The following is a 20,746-nucleotide window of genomic DNA, read 5'->3' as shown; positions in this document are numbered from 1 at the left end:
ACATTAGTTTAAACCCTCCCCAACAGCACTAGCAAACACTCCCCCTAGGACATTGGTTCCAGTCCTGCCCAGATGCAGACCGTCCAATTTGTACTGGTCCCACCTCCCCCAGAACCGGTTCCAATGGCCCAGGAATTTGAATCCCTCCCTCTTGCACCATCTCTCAAGCCACGTATTCATCCTAGCTATCCTGTCATTCCTACTCTGACTAGCCCGTGGCACTGGTAGCAATCCTGAGATTCCTACCTTTGAGGTCCTACTTTTTAGTTTAACTCCTAACTCCCTAAATTCAGCTTGTAGGACCTCATCCCGTTTTTTACCTATATCGTTGGTACCTATATGCACCACGACAACTGGCTGTTCACCCTCCCCCTCCAGAATGTCCTGCAGCCGCTCCGAGACATCCCTGACCCTTGCACCAGGGAGGCAACATACCATCCTGGAGTCTCTGTTGCGTCTGCAGAAACGCCTGTCTATTCCCCTTACAATCGAGTCCCCTATCACTATAGCCCTGCCACTCTTTTTCCTGCCCTCCTGTGCAGCAGAGCCAGCCACGGTTCTCATTACAGTGACAGGAACAGTGCACCGGAGTTGTTCAAAGCCATTTTCCGTAATCCTCAAGTGGTGAGTACATCAGTTATAAGATGTTCACTGATTAGCGGGTTGGATATCTAGCACTAAAGCATCTATTTGACATTGCAGGGCACCTTTCTCACAGGACAGCAATCGACAGTGCCAGGCACGATATGGAAAAATGCTCTGTATCTGCATCCATAGAGACAGCGGGTTAGATTTTTTACTTGGGATGCCAAATCAGGAGGTGCAACCTCTTAAAGCGAGGATATCCTTCTTTCTGGCTGCAGAGTTGGAACACAAACTAAAGGGTTGATATGGCACAGACAAGGCACCAAGATTTTCAGATGTTGTCACAGAAATTTTAATTGAGCAAGTGAGGGCACCCAGGAACATCCTCTTCCCATCCAGTGGGACTAGAGTACCATGGCAAACACTGCAGCAGGCCTGGAGGGAGGTAGCTGAGCATGTCAACACAGTCAGCCTCACCTCCATGAAATGGGTGCAATGCAGAAAGAAGTTTAACGACCTGACATGCTCAACTAAAGTAAGATTTACTTCTTGCCCAGTCTCTTTCTCTGCATCACATCTTGCCACAGCGTTATTCCCCCCACCCCACCACTCCCATCACCCTCTTCTCTAATTAGCAATGGGAACCAAGCCTACCCTCCTTCTAATTTCAGCTGCACTATCAGCAGTTGCTGTTGCCCTCACAGAAGGCACTTACAGCGTGTTGCTGTTACCTGGTTGCACAGGGAAAGCTGTGCACTCTTCTTGAATTTGCCAACAAATGTCACCCTCCTGCCACTTTCCTGCTCTGTGACACCTCCCCATTCTGTGCACTGATTGCTCCATGTCACACTCATCATGCACACATCAACATGCCTCACATAAACTTACAAGTCTTTGAGCCAGCCACACACTAATAAGCTTCTTTTCTTTCTGCAGGACATGATGTCTCACCGTAGCTGCGAGAGGATGAGAACAGGAAGTGAACTGGCACAAAGGGAGCTTCTCCCACAAAAATACAGCAATCAATTATTCCTACTAGAACAGATCCTATAATCTGCCTACTTACCTGTGAGTGCCCCCTTTAAATAGCACTTCAAAAACACTCTCAGTTTCCTGCACTGCCCAGTTTCTTGTGCGGATCCTGCCCTCAGCGGTAGTCCTGTGAAATCGCCCAAAAATTGCAAGGTGGTTCTACTCCTATTAATGCTGGTGCCAGATACAGGGGGTCATGTTAGCCGCCCGGGTCCTATACCGAGTCAAGATAGCAGCGGCCGCCACACAATCGCAAGCAGAGCGGCAAGTACTGCGACACCATTTTAACATTCCCGTCAGACTGGGTGAAAATCAGCCCCATTGGCTGCAAATTTGCAAAATGTTTTCAGGCCTGAAGAAAATAGCCATGGTATGCCAACCCATCAGTACAAGTAGGTGGGCAAAGTATGCATGTCACAAAGTGTTTCCTTGCACCCATTGATTACTGTGCCATGCCTTGCAACTATATGTTGTCTGTGGGCCATATAATAATTATTAATGCCTTAATGGTATCTTCACTTAAATCAGTGTGAAATTTACCTCATTTTAAAATGTTATTATGAAAAATTGACCAGAGGTTCCATTTTAAAATTTATGGATTAATCTTTGAATATTCAACAACATAAGAAACGTATACTTTGCTTACACTTTCATGATGGATGCTGATTCGATATTCCATACCATGATTACGCTGAGCCACCCAATTGCTAATATATTTTCATCATTGAGGTTTATTACATCAAAGCAACTCAATCCTGTGCCAGTTAGATAGTCCTACAACAATGTAAAACAAATAATTATAATTTGATAAACTGGCACGCTATTCCACAATCACATCTAACACACTGTAGCTAACAATAAATGAGTTCCTAGGAATTTAGAAAAGGTACTCAAATGAACACTGAGGGTGATATTGGACCTGGCTTTGCCGGTTTTGAGAGTGCAAAACAGGCGCACAATCTACAAATTGTTGTCGCCGATCAGATGTGACCAAAACACACGGGAAGTGTGTCGGTTGCCATATTGGTTAGCACACCACTTAGTCGTCCTGGGCGCTTGCCTGAAATCAGAGTTAGACCTACTGCCAATGCAAATGGTGGGCCTAGCATCCATTTCAAGCCCCTTTTCCAAATTGGATTGCAGCATGTGTCAAGCATGCTGTGATCAGTTTTTTCAGACCTGAAATAGCCAAACCAGTGGTCCTTAAAGAGGCCTTTGGAGACTGCTATCAAAAAGGCAAGCAAAACATTCTTTTACTTCCCTGAATGTGGAGCTAGGAGGAGCAGTTGTGCTCCTTCTGGATCCACATTGAAATTGTGGGCCGCTGCTGACCATCGCTCTCCCCTCCCAATCTCCTCCCCTCCCTCCCGGACTTACCATGGGCCCAGTGCTGGCGTCCCCGACAACCGGCCTTCATCTCCGCCAGGACCAGCGCACTGCCTGTTGGGGCACAACGAGCACCCCTAGCACGCTGGTCTTACAATAGAAGAGGACCAATTTCACGTGGTCTTCTTGCGCATCAGTTTCAGTGCAGCAGTTTTTGCTGCCACTGGACTCACACTGTGTTCGGGCATGAACTAATTTCCACCCCACTATGTTAGAGTAAAATTGCACATTCTTAATATGCTGTTCATGGGGCACAACAGCATGGAATAAGGAGCTGAGACCCATAACACGTGAAGTTCTGCACTGGGAACATTTTATGATTCTGTGCACATGATTCCCACCCAATATTGCACATTAAGTTATCCGAAAATGCACATGACAATGCCATAAAAAATATTTGTAGAATAAGCTGGCAAAACTTCAAATAAATGACAAACATTTACCTCCTTCCCAGAATTAGACTGCCCACTGCTGCTTTGGGATTGCTTCCTCAGGAATAAATAGCTGTTGATATGTACTGAAGCGGCTATGTCTGGAAATTCTTCAAGAACAAATAGATTGGAGTCATCTGGTCCATCCTTTGGGGAAATAAGACTATCAGAAATTGAATGCATTCTCTTTAAGGCTCCTTTGCTTGTTTCAAAAGCAAAATACTGCAGATGCTGGAAATCTGAAATAAAAACAAAAAATGCTATAACTACTCAGCAAGTCAGGCAGCATCTGTGGAGAAAGATACAGAGTTAACATTTCAGGTCGATGACCTTTCGTCATCGCCAGTTCTGACGAAAGGTCATCGACCTGAAACGTTAACTCTGTTGCTTTCTCCACAGATGCTGCCTGACTTGCTGAGTATTTACAGCATTTTCTGCCCTTTGTTTGTTTGTTTGATAAAGCTTCAACATGCTCCAGCACTAATACGCTATGCCACTGTCATCTTGAATTTGGTTTTAATGCGAGTGAATACCAAAATAACCAGTGGATATAAATGGAATCCCAGTTGTTGGAACTACAAAAGCAACATAAATTTTCTGCCGTGTTCTGTCCATATTCTAATCACTCATGAGTGATACCTCCGGAGATACCTGGAGAAAGTGCTCTTGTTGCAATTGGTTGTTGTGGAAAGGGGAACCTACAGATTGGTTTTCATCAGGTATAACGACAGCACTGGATCGGAGATATATTGATTCTTATTGATCTTCCCCATTTACACTCATGATTCTATAACAGCCTTGCACAGCGAATTTTATATCTGAACTTGACCTTATTTGTAACACACCTAAAAGAACTCATTTGGGATAATGTTCCAACTTTGCACTCCCCGTAGAGAACCTTGCCCACCAATAGTGCACATCAGAAATTTGAGTATGCACTGTACACAATTTACAAACCATTTAAAATTGATGGCCAAAAAATCATGTGCAGCATGCACCTGAAATTCCAATATGACCAGCCAGTGGATGAGACTCCCTGCCGGGAGCATGAAGTCAGAATTTTACTTCTTTTGTGTAAACATAAAGAAAAAAAAATTGCAAATGCTTGAAATATGAAATAGAAACAGAAAATAATGGAAATATACAGAAGCCCCAATTTTGTGAATTTCTCTGTGAGTGGTGCTACTGGCCAGATTTGACAGACTGGGTTGGAAAGAGTTGGGTTTAACTCATGTGGGAGACACCATATAGACTGCTTCCATGCGGAATGCTGATTGTTTGGCTTGGGTGCCCAGCACCCAAGCATTGTAAGAAAAGGATCATAACCGGTTTCCTTGCAAGATGAGAGAAAATTATCCCATTCCCACAGGCCTCTCAAAGAATTGAGGAAGTGACAGAGATCAGTCAGGCACTGAAAGCCACTGCATTATCAGATATGGCCCAGTAGTTGCATAGCCATCTCATGACCTTGCACCCAGATGTTCATGGCCACTACCATCCCTATTCGACTGCAATAACCAATATCAGCCTACCACCAATGTTGCTCCTCCCCACACTAGGACTACTTAGACATAGTCTTAAATTACAAGAAGGGCAGCTTCCCGACCCCTGAAAACCTCCCTACCACCTACAAGACTTAAGTCAGGGCTGTGATGTAATACTTGGCACTAGTACGATTAGTTTTGGGACAACAATGCTCAAGAAGCTCAACACCATTCAAGACTCCTTCTATCATTACTGCCATCATCTATTCCAAAGAGATGCAGGACAAATGGGATGAGAGTGTACACAATTAGGGGATTTCAATCGTGATCATAACTGCAATTAATAGAGGAGAAATTAATAAGGTTGAGATTCTCTGCTAAGGCAATTACTTAAATATATCAAATACTAGTAAAGGACTTAAGGGATGTCCATAACTAAAACTGCTCTATTTGTGAAGATCACAGGGTTTTGTACTTTTTCACTACTGTATCAATGCAATCACCTGCTGGGGATATTTCCAGCATTAGCCAAAGAAGGCCTTGATTCACTGTTCCAGAGATGTTGCAGGCTCATCTACTTCCATGGAGGAGCAAATCAACAGTTGGAGAGACGGAAATAATTCTATGCCATTGCTGGTACATCCAAGGTCTACAACTGGTGTTAGTGCCCTGGGTTAGGGAGGGGAAAAATCTGCAAATAAAATCCTAATCCTGATTGCTATGCAGTGGCTCCCACTGGAATCCTGCTTGTGTGAATGTTGAATAAGAATAAAATCATGCTAGGATGTGATGGTGCCCAAGCTGAATAGGCTGCCAACACTCATGGTTAAAATTCATACGTGAATAATGACCTTTTGGGCAAGGTATCAAAGGACAAACAAAGGCTGCATACTCGAACAAGTGGTCAACATCTTTAGGAGAGGAGAGGAGGGGAGCTGTGGGGAGAAAACCGGCAGGAGTAAATCAAAGGTGCATTTGCACATGTTTCCCTGTGGGATTTCCCAAGATGAAAAGGAGAATCACATATATTTGAAAGATATCGGGGAGGTAATTTCACAAATTCCTAAAATTACTTTCTGAAATAAAGGAGAAAATATCAAGTTAAAATTGTTTTGTTTTACACAGAATCATACAGCACAGAAAGAGGCCATTAGGCCCATCGTACCTGTGCCAGCTCTCTGAAAGAGCTACCAATTAGTCACACTCCCCTGCTCTTTCCTCATAGCCGTGCAAATTTCTCCTTTTTAAGTAGGGATCCAATTCCTTTTTGAAAGTTACCACTGAACCTGCTTCCACCTTCCTTTCAGGCAGTGCATTCCAGATCCTAACAACTCATTGAGTAAAAAAAATTCTTCTCACCTCTGGTTCCTGACCCTCCTGCCAGCAGAAACAGTTTCTCCCTATCTACTTTATCAAAACCCTTCATAATTTTCAACATCTCTAATAAATCTCCCCTTAACCTTCTCCGCTTTATAAAGAACAATCCCAGCTTCTCTAGTCTCTCCAGATATTTAGATATAGATTATTCTGCATCTTATGTACAACAGACCCTGGTATCTTCATATCGTACAGGAAAGCCAAATAAATGTTGTGGTAAATTTAGAAACCTGAATGATTTTGATCCTGTTGTTCCAGCCCACAGCAAGTATTAACTGTGTAACATCATTTTTCAAAAAGGCCAGTTGGAAAATGCTTTGATCTTCTTCACTGCCTTCTGTAATTGGAGGCAAACTTTTAATTTTCTCTCCAGTCAAAAACTCCCAAATTATCAATGAGCCTGTGGTCAAAGCAGAATAAAAAAATGGACATATTACATGAACTGGAAAATAAATAATACTAACCATTGGTGAAAGACACTTAATTTTGCCAGTTCTATATAAATCCTGAGATTGTTATTCCACAGTGAGACTTATCTAAGCTCAGTTATTCATTCAACAGTAACGCATTTATATAGTGCCTTTAACGAAGAAAAGTGACCCAAAACACTTCACAGAGACGTAATCAAGCGGGTGGTAGTTTACAAGGACAGAGGGGTCAAGGGTGGGTATTTTGAGCAGGGGAGTGATGACGACGGCTTTGAAAGAGAAGGGGCGGTATCCAAGGAGAGGGAACTATTTAAATATCAGCTAGCATGGAGGCCAGGATGAGCAATTTGCTGGGAATGGCACCAAGGGAGTAGGATATAGGTGACATGGACAAGAAGTGCTCAGAGAGGGCATGAGGGCAGATGGGAAAAAAACTAGAGAAAGATGGGAGTTCAGGCCTAGGGCAGCGGGAGAATTTTGGTTTAGTGGGCAAGGGGAAGGGGGTAAGCAGCAGTGGCAGCTAAATGGATGGTCTCAATCTTAGTGACAAAGAAGTCCATGAGCTCCTTGCACTTGTGTTTGAGGTGAGGGCAGAGTAAGAAGGAAAGAAGAAAGAACTTGCATTTATATAGCGCCATTCACAGCCTCAGGATATCCCAGAGCATTTCACAGTCAATGAAGTACTTTTTGAAATGTAGTCACTGTTGTAATGTAGGGAAATATAGCAGCCAATTTGTGCACAGCAAAGTCCCACAAACAGCAATGGGATAAATGACTAGATTGTTTTTTATGATTGATGTTGGTTGAAGGATAAATGTTGGCCAGGACACCGGGGAGAACTCCCCTGCTCTTCTTTGAATAATGTCATGGGATGTTTTACATCCACCTGAGAGGGTAGACAGGGCCTCGGTTTAACGTCTCATCTAAAAAACAGTATATCTGACAAAGCAGCACAAGCTCAGTACTACATTGGAGTGTCAGTCTAGAGGAGCAAGGGAGAAGGGTTTAAGGAAATAATTGGTAGTGGAAAAAGAAGCCGGGTATTTTCTTTCCTCTCCTGGATAGTTCTGGAGTAGTGGGTAGTTTAGCAGAGCGGAGTAAGGCCAGATATTGCTTTATGCAGTCCAGCCAGATCTGGTGATGGATGGCTAAACCAGTTGTGCCCAAATATGCTCAAGCCTGTGCCTCTTGGACTTGAGGGAGTGAAGTTGGGAGCCATATCAGGGAGAACGACAAGATGGGAAAGATTAAAGATTTCGCAATGGACAAGGGATTCAGATTTTTCCAGTCACTGAGAAAATACTCCAAGTGTATTACCATTCAAAAATAGTCCAAAAATGTTTTACCATCAAATGCTCCAGTGATAAGATACTGTCCACTTTGATCTACTGCTGCAGCTGTCACCTCTATAGCTTGTCCATGAGGATGTGGAATTTGATAGAGTTTTTTCCCAGTATATAGTTCCCACATCTGTAAAAAAACATTTTCTTGTTGCTACTTATCCCAAAGCTAAAAACAAAAGCAAATACTCCTTACAAAGAAGAACCATAAATAAACCAATAAAAACCATTACGTTATACTCTGCAGCTGCCAGGTATGTTCAAATTATTTTCAAGCGTGTGTAAACATTTTACTATCTATTTTCTATACTTAAAGGAACAATACTGATGTGGCATTATAAATTGCATATCAGATTTCAGCTGATCCCCTTCTCTTTGTAGTTTTTTGTTAATGCTTTCATTGTTTAATTGCCATGAAGGATAAGCAAATATGCCTCCACTGTTGCTGTTCTGTGACTGGTCACACTGAAAATTTGTTTTAGGAAACAATGGGTTTGGCAGTTTTTATCATTCCATGTCTTCTATTCTCCCCCTCCCCTCCCCGGTGATAAAATTCTGGGAGGAAATTTCTATGGTGAAATTTTGGCAACAGATCAGTGGAAAATAAGCCTTTATTTCTGCTGAAGCTTTGGTAGGAGTTCAGGGGAACCCTGGTGGAAATTGTATTGCTCTATCTAACAGTCTAACTGTGAATTAGCAGAGTCACATAAGGACAGGAAGTGAGTATAAATTTTACTTAAGAATGGGTTTCAAATTCAGAACCTATTGATGTCCAATGTCCTACATTATACAGACATCCAGGTTATTTTTTGAGTTTCAAGAATATTTCATCAACACCCTTCAGGGGCTAATCTAATAAATTATAGCTGTGAAAGTGCTTTTCCCTTGTTCTATTACTTCCCTGTGAAATTCTATTAAACTGAAGCAGTGAAACAGTATTAAGACACACCTTTCCTTAGCCAATAGGACAACTTAAATGGGAAGTTGGTGCACCCAACTCACACCTTAAACTCATTGCAGATGCTCTCTTACTCGGCCTGGAGTCTGCAGATGGGCTGAGCATTCATTCTGAAATTGCTATGGTAGTAAAAGTCCAGTCCAGCCTTCATATCATACAGACAAAGGCGACCCATTGGGCTTCAGTTTTATTTTGTAACCTTTACAAAACAGTAAAATAGTTCCCACCAATTTTGTAATCTATTCTTTCTTTCTATTGATAGCATCAAGGAACTCCAAGTCACACACCACCTTACTTAGGAATATACCCATGTTCCTTCATTGCCATTGGGTCAGAATCCCAGAATTCCCTACCTACCAGCATTGTGGGAGCTCCATCACCACAAGAACTGCAGCAGTTCATGGACAAGGCCACCACCACATTCTCAGGGCAATTAGGGATGGGCAACAAATGCCACCTTGCCAGGATCACCCACATCCCAAGACCAAATAATAGTTTTTTAAAAACTGACCCATAACCAAGTATCGTCGTTCATATGGTGGCGGGTTGGCAGCGGGGGGGGGGTGGTGAAGGTGTGGCAAACCCGCACAAACAAAACTTACAGTTTCCAACGCAATCGCGTGTTGATTGCTAATTATTTGGGTTTCGCGCCCGGCAGCCATCAGGAGGCTTCGACGTGAGGGGGAGAAGAGAAGGAGAGAGAGCGAGATGAGTCAGGATTAATTAATAATGTCCTAGTTAAGGATCCCCTTGGAACGAGCGACCACAACATGGTTGAATTCCATATCCAATTAGAGGGTGAGAAGGTTGATTCTCAAACAAGCGTACTGAGCTTGAATAAAGGAGACTATGATGGTATGAGAGCGGAATTGATTAAAGTGGACTGGGAAAATAGATTAAAGGGTAAGACGGTACATGAGCAGTGGTGTTCATTTAGGGAGTTATTTTACAACTTTCAAAATAAATATATTCCACTGAGGAAAAAAGGGTGTAAAAGAAATGACAGCCACCCGTGGCTAAGTAAAGAAATCAAGGATAGTATCCGACTAAAAACAAGGACATATAAGGTAGCCAAACTTAGTGGGAGGATAGAAGATTGGGAATTCTTCAAAAGACAGCAAAAAGTAACTAAAGGATTGATTAAGAAAGGGAAGTTAGATTATGAAAAGAAATTAGCAAAAAATATAAAAACAGATAGCAAGAGTTTCTATAGTTATATAAAAAGAAAAAGGGTGGCTAAGGCAAACATAGGTCCCTTAGAGGATGAGACCGGGAAATTAATGGTGGGAAACATGGAGATGGCAAAAATGCTGAACAAATATTTTGTTTCAGTCTTTACAGTAGAGGACACTAAGAATATCCCAACACTGGACAAACAGGGGACTCTCGGGGGGGAGGAGCTAAATACGATTAAAATCACTCAAGAGATGGTACTCAGTAAAATAATGGGACTCAAGGCGGATAAATCCCCTGGACCTGATGGCTTCCATCCTAGGGTCTTGAGGGAAGTGGCAGTAGGGATTGTGGATGCTTTGGTGATAGTTTTCCAAAATTCCCTGGACTCAGGAGAGGTCCCGGCAGATTGGAAAACTGCTAATGTAACACCGTTATTTAAAAAGGGTAGTAGGCAGAAGGCTGGAAATTATAGGCCAGTTAGCTTAACATCTGTGGTGGGTAAAATTTTGGAGTCTATTATTAAGGAGACAGTAACGGAACATTTAGATAAGCATAATTTAATAGGACAAAGTCAGCATGGCTTTATGAAGGGGAAGTCATGTCTGACAAATTTGCTTGAGTTCTTCGAGGATATAACGTATAGGGTGGATAAAGGGGAACCAGTGGACGTAGTGTATTTAGACTTCCAGAAGGCATTCGACAAGGTGCCACATAAAAGATTATTACTTAAGATAAAAAATCACGGGATTGGGGGTAATATTCTGGCATGGGTGGAGGATTGGTTATCAAACAGGAAGCAGAGAGTTGGGATAAATGGTTCATTTTCGGACTGGCAACCAGTAACCAGTGGTGTTCCACAGGGGTCGGTGCTGGGTCCCCAACTCTTTACAATCTATATTAACGATTTGGAGGAGGGGACCGAGTGCAACATATCAAAATTTGCAGATGATACAAAGATGGGAGGGAAAGTAGAGAGTGAGGAGGACATAAAAAACCTGCAAGGGGATATAGACAGGCTGGGTGAGTGGGCGGAGATTTGGCAGATGCAATATAATATTGGAAAATGTGAGGTTATGCACTTTGGCAGGAAAAATCAGAGAGCAAGTTATTTTCTTAATGGCGAGAGACTGGAAAGTACTGCAGTACAAAGGGATCTGGGGGTCCTAGTGCAAGAAAATCAAAAAGTTGGTATGCAGGTGCAGCAGGTGATCAAGAAAGCCAACGGAATGTTGGCTTTTATTGCTAGGGGGATAGAATATAAAAACAAGGAGGTATTGCTGCAGTTATATAAGGTATTGGTGAGACCGCACCTGGAATACTGCATACAGTTTTGGTCTCCATACTTAAGAAAAGACATACTTGCTCTCGAGGCAGTACAAAGAAGGTTCACTCGGTTAATCCCGGGGATGAGGGGGCGGACATATGAGGAGAGGTTGAGTAGATTGGGACTCTACTCATTGGAGTTCAGAAGAATGAGAGGCGATCTTATTGAAACATATAAGATTGTGAAGGGTCTTGATCGGGTGGATGCAGTAAGGATGTTCCCAAAGATGGGTGAAACTAGAACTAGGGGGCATAATCTTAGAATAAGGGGCTGCTCTTTCAAAACTGAGATGAGGAGAAACTTCTTCACTCAGAGGGTGGTAGGTCTGTGGAATTTGCTGCCCCAGGAAGCTGTGGAAGCTACATCATTAGATAAATTTAAAACAGAAATAGACAGTTTCCTAGAAGTAAAGGGAATTAGGGGTTATGGGGAGCGGGCAGGAAATTGGACATGAAGCTGAGTTCGGATCGGTCAATGCCCTGTGGGTGGCGGAGAGGGCCCAGGGGCTATGTGGCCGGGTCCTGCTCCGACTTCTTGTGTTCTTTAGATTTGTGGTTGGGATCAGATCAGCCATGATCTTATTGAATGGCAGAGCAGGCTCGAGGGGCCGATTGGCCTACTCCTGCTCCAATTTCTTATGTTCTTATGTTCTTATGTTATCTGGCGCTGGAATGGAAGGCGGGGGGGAGGCAGGAGAGTGGAAGATCCGGGGGGAGAGTGGAAGATAGGGGGGGAGTGGGGAAGATTGGGGGGGAGAGGGGGACATCGTGAGGACATCGGTGGGGGTGAAGAGGGGGAGATCGCAAAGGGAGACATCGGACATCAGAGCAGGGTGCAAAGGTAGGTTCATTTTGTGTTTTAACTTCCTTCTAAAGTGTTTTATTTAATTTATTTTGTTTCTTTTTCCCTGATCCGGCCCTCCACACCCGGTGAGAAGCGGTGGGCAAGCCACCCAGGTAAGTTAAAAATCATTACAATTACTTAGGGCCCGATGTTAGCAGGGCTGCGGGTTTCCGGTGGGGGGGCTATCGGGCGCGTGGGTAACGCGCCCGGTGAAATTAGTCAGCTTCCCGCGCGATTGTAGCATCCAATCCACTAATTGGATCCACTTACCTGCTCCTCCGGGTTCCCCACTGCTGATCTGCGCGTCGGGCGGGCTGCGCATGCGCAGTAAGATCTGTCAGCTGGGGGAGCTCTATTTAAAGGGGCAGTCCTCCACTGACAGATGCTGCAACAAATAGCAAAAATTACAGCATGGAGCAGCCCAGGGGGAAGGCTGCTCCCAGTTTAATGATGCCTCACTCCAGGTATCAATACATGGGGTGAGAAGGAGGGGGAGGACAGAGATCTTCCTCCCGGCGTGCGGGAGGAAGCGGCCTGCCTCTGCCACCAGGAAGGCCTGGCTCGAGGTGGCAGAGGAGGTCACCAGCGCAACCAACATATCGCCCACCTGCATACAGTGCAGGAGGCGCTCCAATGACCTCAGTAGGTCAGCCAAAGTGAGTACACATAGTCTTTCCCCTACACTCCGTCTGCCACATCACTGCCCCCACCCCGCATCTCCTTCAGCACTGTCAACACTACTCTGTCACATCACCCCTCATACCCACTCAAACCTCATCCTCATCTTACCTGCACCTACTCACATCGCCAGTACTCATCCCGCCACTACCACTCAACCCAATCCTCATACAATCTCATGGCTCTATCTCATACTCACCCTCTCGTGCCAGCCTCACTCAACCTGCCACTACCTGTGCTGCAGCCACAGGGCATGCATCACATATGTGCAGTAGGCAGCGTAAGGCAAACGTGTCGTGAGCATGAAGGGGATGCACAAGGGTGTTTGAGGGTTTGTCATGGGTGTTACTTATATTAAATTTCTGACCAACTCACATTACATCTTATATTGGCACCACTACTGCCATGTCTTTGCGAATCCTGTCTGGTTTGTCCAATAATGCCCTCTCCTGAGGATCACTATGAGGACCCACAACTGATGCCACCCATTGTGTCACTGCAGAGTGGGTGTAGGTGTATTTGCAGGGCTCTTTTGCGCAGACGACTGAGAGACATCGGTGATGTCCCCGGTTGCACCCTGGAAGGATGCGGAGGAGAAGTTGTTGAGGGCAGTGGTGACTTTGACAGCGGCAGGTAAGAAGATGGTGCTCGGGCCAGCCAGGAGCAGCTCAGCATGAAGGAGGCTGCAGATGTCCACGACTACATGTCGGGTGCCTCTGAGCCTCCGTGTGCACTGCTGCTCAGAGAGGTCCAGGAGGTTGAGCCTCGGTCTGTGGACCCTGTGGCGAGGGTAGTGCCCTCTGCGACGCATCTCTCTCTGCGGTAGCCCTCCCTCCTGCTGGATGTGTCACAGCGTGGATGGCGAGGCTGGTGATGCTGTTCGCCCTCCGAGGAGGTCATAACTGCAGCTGCGGCGGCCCCCATCCGCAAGATGTACATCTGAGGGGGTCCGCAAGGTAGGTACATGTCTCCAGACCCCGGGGTAAGTGTGCAGGTTGGTGACTTTGACTGTCAGGAGGAGGGTGGTGAAGGCCAAACTTTGTCCCAAGTGACAGAGTGGCCTCCTGCAATGGGTGAGGGTCTCCCCCCCAGCCTTCAAATGGACCTTTGCAGCTGCCACAGGCTGACAGCTGCAACACGTCCATTTGACCTGGGAGTGTTTCCCCCAGTGTGGGAAACAGTCCCAGTTTGCTCTAAAATCCCACCCCTCCTCACATAATCCCTTAATCAGGTCAGTTAATGACCTGAAATACCTAAATAAATACTTTCAAGTGGCATCCCGCTGGCTTTAATTGCCTGCGGGATTCCCACCAGCAGGGGCTGTGCGCGCACACCGGCGCGTCAGCGGGGAACCCGGAAGTGCGCGGGTTCGAGGCGGGCTCCGGTCCAGCTCCGGGATTCTCCGATTTTCGGAGCCCCCCCGCCAGGAACGCACCCGATCGCCGGTGCTAAAATGACGCCCTTAATCTGTCACAGGTAAAGTGCCTTAAGTACCTCAATGAGGTACATTTGGCTCTTTAACTGTCAACCCGCCGGCTTTAATTGCCGGCGGGACTTCTGGTTTCGGGTCGCCCACGCACACAAAGGTGGGTCCCTGGAATATTCGGAAGTCAGCAGGTTGGAGCCGGCTTCTGAACCCAAACGGGATTTCCGTGATTTTCGGAGTCCTCCCGCCCCCAGTGCACCTGCAATTGCCCCCTAAAATTGAGCCCATAGGGTTTAATGTTCTTTGGGACATCTTGAGGATTTGATGAGCATTATATAAAAGCAAGTTCTGACTTTCTGAAAATGTCACATATCTGCAATATCAGTTTAGCACATCATCTGGGGTGTATTTAAAAGACAGTGAGAAAGGGCTGTTTGAGGCTCCCACTGAAGATTGGTTTGCCCTGAGGCAGCTGTTGCCAGTGCATGCTGCCTAACAGGCGGTCCTTACAGGGACCACTGTAGGCTGCAGCCAGCAAGGCAAGTTTTTAAAATTTACTTACCTGAAGGTGGAGCCGGGAGGAGCAGGAGTGCTCCTCCTGACCCCACATTTAAAAGAACCTGAACTGCTACTGCGGCTAACAATTCCAAGCCCCATTCCTCAGCTACCAATCTCCTCAACCCGCCTACTGAACCCCACCTCCTGGCCTTCTTCACAATGTCAGGAAGAGAAAGATGGAACTAATTATCATGGAGCAATGCTGGCGTCATGGAGGGCAGCACAGCAACACTGGCAAGCGGTGGCCAGGATGGTGAGTGCCAACTCGATCACTCTATACAAATGCCAGGTAAGATGAGGCAGCCATACCCTTCAAGAATGCATTTTACGAAGTAAGTCTGACACTTACAATGACCTCCCCCCCTCACAATCTGTTAATGCACTTAAATTGCTTACCTTGGTAGCATTAAATTTGTTGTGGTTGCAGACATTGCTTTTGACAAAGTTTGGAAGTTACTTTGGTGAGGAGGCATGAATGGAAGCTGCCTATGATTTTCTAACCTTTCTTCGTAAATCAGTCGTCCAACACTAGCAATCAGTCTCGTGACCTTCTGTGCACTACTTCCAGGGCTTGATATCAAACCCAACAAAGGCCACTTCGATTCAGCATTAAAGATGATGTTTAGGAATTGTTTTCACTACATGTATTTTTCTTTATTCTTGAAACCCAAAAATCATTTTTTTATGATTCAGCTGCTAATCTTTATATAAACATACACTTACCTTAATTATAGATTTACTACAAATGGAGATCAATACGTTTCTAATTCTGTTATAGACCAGAACATTGATGGATCGATCATGGGAAAGTGGAACTTGCATAATGTCCTGTACAGCAGACGTGAGAGGTAAAACATCTATCACAGTGGAACCTGCATAATCAAAAACACACACTGTGATTTATATGAATTTGCTACAGTTTGCATTAATAACATCAGAGTTGTTACTTTTAAAAATGTCCCCTCCCCATCCTGAAGATATTAGATAATTCATAATGGAGTAGGATCTCACAGATGTGTATAGTCTTCCAGTATCTCACCCAACACGGGGCGGGGGTGTGTGTGTATGTGTGTGTGTGTGTGCGTGCACGCGCGCACACACACGTGTGATCACAATTGAACCTGTTTTCACCTACTGTCCACACACACACTATTTTTGAAACCAGAGACAGTTGGCCTGGGACAAGGAAGAGGCTGAGGCAGGGCCCCAGGAGAAGGGACAGGCTAAAGAAAGGTTGATGAAGGCAGTAGACAGGGTGACAAGGGTAGTAGGGATTTTAGGTAGAGCCCTGGGTGCAGAAATAAGCAAATAGAAAGGTAGTGTGCAGCAGAGTAGAGTGGGAACTGGTGGAGAGAAAGAAAAATAATTTTTAAAATACTGAAAAACAGGAGGTAAACTAGGTGGAGAAAAACAATTTAAAAATAACCCAAAGTTGGTATAAAGTCCAACATAGCTGCCTTGTATGTTTTATGGAATTGATCAGGATTTGATTGGTCCATAGTGACTAAATAACTAGAATATATTGCATGGTTAGCATGGACCAATGAGCAGCATTATTGGTTTCCCACAATCAAACATCCCTGCAATTTCTAAAGACACAAAACTTTTAATAGTATAGATAGATATTTACAACTGCTTTTCTATGATAGGACATATTTATATATAATCAGTTAATACATTTTAAATGTATAATAAAATATATTTTTGTATCTAATACAATAATATACAATATAAAAATTGCAAACGGGGTCCTACAATTGGCTTAGGACCCTGAATTGCACAAGCAAGCAGCCTCGCACCTGTCTTAGGCAGGAGAGTTGGGCTCCCATTTATAAGCCCACCTGAAAATTGAATCAGTCAGCCTTGCATGTCCAAGGGGTGGGCACGATTTCTCTGCCATTTTCAACTGCTGGATGCCTCATAAACAGGAAGACCAGCAGTTGAAAATCACCTCCCAAATATTCCAACCGCAGCCTGGCCAATAATTTGTATAGTTTTAACATTTCTTTGCTTTTGTACTCCATGCCCCTATTTACAAAAACTTAAAGATTCCATATGCTTATTTTACAGCTTTATCAACTTATCCTCCCACTTTTAAAGGCATGTGAATCTAAACCACTAAGTATCTCTATTCCATTTAAAGTTTTACTATTTAATGTATATTTCCACTCCACATATAATAACGAGAGTAGAAGAGTACAAAGTGGATTTTCCAACCCATCCCCTTATCCCGGCATTGGACAGGAGCACTGGGACTTTCTGGTCTGGAACATTAACAGTCCCACCCCCTGGAAGGACATGGCACTGATGGAAGGGCAGGAAATTGAAACTCGGCTGTGTGTTGGCCCCCTGGGATGGAGATCAACAGCCAGAAGATCTTGATTAGACCTAAATATCCTTGGGGGGAGAGGTTAAATAATTTGCTGTCTTCAGCTTGCTCCTTGCTCCCCACAGACCGTCTGGTCAGGAGGGGACCAGAAGTAGCCCACAGTGCCATGCTTCTCTGCGAACCCCTATAGAGGGGTACCTAGATAGCAACCCTACAAGAAAGTGAGGCGGGAGACACGGAACAACACCTTCTGCCTCATCAGCATTGGTGCAATGAACCTGCACCTACTATAGGCAGAGTAGCCCCCCCACCTCCGTCTGCTCCACCTCCCCTCCACCAGGAAAACCCTGGATATCCCAGCGCAACATAAAAATGGTAGAGACCTGGCAAAATGGGTCTGTGACCCTTTTCCCTGAACCTTGTGCCAGAGAACTGGGCATTCCCCAAGGGCAAGACTCAGGAAAATACCCTCACAATTCTATATTCGTACTGCTAAGGTTTTACAATGCAATGATCAGACCACACAAGTTTAAATCAGAACACCACAAACAATTTTTGGTTAGAGAGAGTACAAAGAAAAGCAACTAAACTAATCCCAATTATAAAAGGGATGAGCCACGATTCAAGAATAGAGAAGGTCAAACTTTAAGAAGGTTAAATAAAGTAGACCGAAAGGGAGGAAATTCATCAAATTGCAGATTATTACTTCAAAGCACACTTAGAAAGTAGGAGCAGGGAACATAAATGGAAATAAATGAAAACCATATTTGAAATGGATATCAGGAAAACATCTGTACATAATGATAAATGTTCAGAATAACATAGCAAGCAAGGTTATAGAGCCAAAATCATTGCAGTTATTTAAAATGCAATTAGATGCCATAATGGGAGAGTCAACGTATCAGATCGGACAAAAAGCCTTTTCTGATCTCTCATTTTTGTTATGCTCTTGTAACTAATTTTTGCCTCTATATCCTTTCTTAGCAGACAATTCCAAGCATTTATCATTCTTTGAATAAAAAAGGTTTTGCTGATATGCAATTTAAATGTAGTTTTCATTAAATAGTCTATTCTGCAGTCCTAAATTCTCTATGAAGACAGTTCTCCAATGGGAGCACAGGATTATAGAATTAGCTCTTAATTTCCATTTATGTTCTTTGGTCCTACTTTCTCAATGTACTTTGAAGTAACAACCTGTACTTACCTTAACTATATAATTTAATATTTCATCCACAGGATTTTTTTAATGATTATTTGTAGCGTAGTCATAGAGGTGGGGGTGTATGAATTCAAGACAGTATGGAATCAAAATGATTTCATTGCTGGACTTAAGGATGGAATAGGACTTAACACCAACTTGTGTTCACCAAATGCAGAGGTCTCTTCCAGAAAATTGAAGACTAGAGAGGTAATTTGCACTCCCGCATGGAGTCTCACCTGATTGAAGTTTATCTCAGAAATTCAGGCATGCACTGAACCTGATTTTCTGACCATTAATTTGAATGGTAGGAAAATCATATTCAGCATGCACATCAATTTCCAATATGCGCTTCCAGACGAGGCTCCCTGCCAGCAGTGCAAAGTTACAAAATGATCCCTTAGTGATGTATTATTTGTGGCTGCAAATTTCCCCATTTGTTACACATTCCTCCTACGGCAGAGTCATGTACTTTGCCTGTGGGGTAAATGTGATGTATTGAGGAATCTGTAGCCACAGTTTCTAAACTGAACATGGACTAAAATAACTTGAATAATTCAACTGTCAAATTGATCTACTGTGGTTGATTTTTGATAGCTTGGTAACCTACCTGTAATTAATCTCTTATTTTTACTGTCAAAGACCATTGTGTTGAAGTGCCGATCTGCTTTACGTTCACCCATAAAGACCTGCAGCACAGCAAGTGTTTGAACATCCCAGACCCTGAACATCTTCCGGGAAGAGAAAAAGTAGATGAAAGCCGGCATCAGTTAAATTTCTAATTTCTTTTTGGTTTGTATTTTTACACAAATGAAAAGGAAAAAAGTGTAACAAAAGCAACTCCAAATGTAGGAAGATTAACTCTAATTTTAAAAGTTATTATTGGAGCAATGCACGTCATTATAAATCACTATGGTGAAATCAGCATGATATTACTGCAAGCGAGTAATTTGAAGTAAATAACAGAGTTGCTCATGCTGAGCTTAAAGTCCATGGCTATTAAGGTTGCATGTTTTTCATGAGGTCTACCAGAGCTTCTCTGTCTAAAAATAAATACAGCACAGGCATGTTGAGCAAATATAAGAGAAGATAATATTTAAGCTGAAAATATCCATCTTTTACTGCTCTACAAAGGCCACTAGTTACATTTGGGACAGAAAAAAAACCTGGAGGAAAAGCTGTTTGCATTTCTAAAGCAACATGGTGAAACCATCCTAACAAATAGCTAGGTTTTCCTTTTTAAGGCCTGACCTCAGATGAAATTTCCAAGTTGAAGTAACTATCTTGAACTGTTACGAAAGTTAAACTTCTTTCCCAGTTGACCATTGATGTGTTTTCATTCTACTCCATGAAGACAGATTTGACAAAGAAAATACTTTGGAAGAATCCCACAATTCAGATCGATTTCACTGGATATATAGTGGGACCGACCTGAGGATCCATCCGGTTTCAGATCATGAGAATCTCATTAATATATTCTCATAGGAATTTGTAGCTATGCTACACTTGTAACCACTTAATATTGCTCTCTGGCAGAAATTGCTGTTGTCTTTGTGAGGGAAAGCATACATAAACTGTCTAGATTTGACAGTAAATTAAGAAGCCCAAACTGCAACATACAGTACCACATGTTGGCACAGCATGGCTCATAATTGACTCATATACAAAGGCTAGCACCTTGAATTTCAAATCATTAGAAGACTCCTAGTGTAGTCCAGGAACAGATTCTGACTGGTGTTCATCAACTGTCTTAAACAGGAATTCAACCCAGATTTAAAAATTGTTAATTAACAAATAGAAGTTCACTGCCAAATAACTTAGTTATAACATTGGGATTTTTCACTACTGTTGGCTGCATGGTACAAATCATAATGGCTTGAAATTTGTATTTCTAGGACAGAACTTTTGACAGAATTTTAACTTAGTAAAGTAACAAATATTTGTTTTAATTATGAATACAAATTTTATGAAGTCATATAGCACAATAAAAGAGAACAGACAATCCACACAGATATATTTTGCAAGAATGTGCACTAGGAAGAAGTAATAGATTGCCTGCAAAATAACAATGACTACATTTCAAAAGAGTAATTAACGACGAGTTAAAAGAGATGTATCTGTTGCAAGCAGTAGCTGAGACTAGCAGAAGTGCTTTACTGTGGAGCCTGCAGCCTGAAGAAGCTTGAGGAGTGA

At 43.4% G+C, this 20,746-nt stretch overlaps 1 protein-coding gene across 1 annotated transcript in view; it reads right to left on the bottom strand.

Annotated features, from left to right (window-relative positions):
• Positions 1-20,746, bottom strand: part of LOC137324304 (WD repeat-containing protein 64-like) — a 79,898-nt gene that overhangs the window by 40,668 nt on the left and 18,484 nt on the right. Inside the window, exons 8-13 of the mRNA XM_067988447.1 lie at positions 19,164-19,284; positions 15,750-15,898; positions 8,070-8,193; positions 6,489-6,695; positions 3,447-3,673; positions 2,264-2,391 (exon numbers count right to left, since the gene is read on the bottom strand). Of these exons, the coding sequence (XP_067844548.1) occupies positions 2,264-2,391; positions 3,447-3,673; positions 6,489-6,695; positions 8,070-8,193; positions 15,750-15,898; positions 19,164-19,284 (956 nt within the window). The remainder of the gene's footprint in view (positions 1-2,263; positions 2,392-3,446; positions 3,674-6,488; positions 6,696-8,069; positions 8,194-15,749; positions 15,899-19,163; positions 19,285-20,746) is intronic.

Source organism: Heptranchias perlo, chromosome 8 (genome assembly GCF_035084215.1).
Source record: "Heptranchias perlo isolate sHepPer1 chromosome 8, sHepPer1.hap1, whole genome shotgun sequence".
NCBI classification, from domain to species: domain Eukaryota; kingdom Metazoa; phylum Chordata; class Chondrichthyes; order Hexanchiformes; family Hexanchidae; genus Heptranchias; species Heptranchias perlo.
Note: the sequence above shows the minus strand (reverse complement) of the source record. Positions and strands in the feature narration are given on the sequence as shown.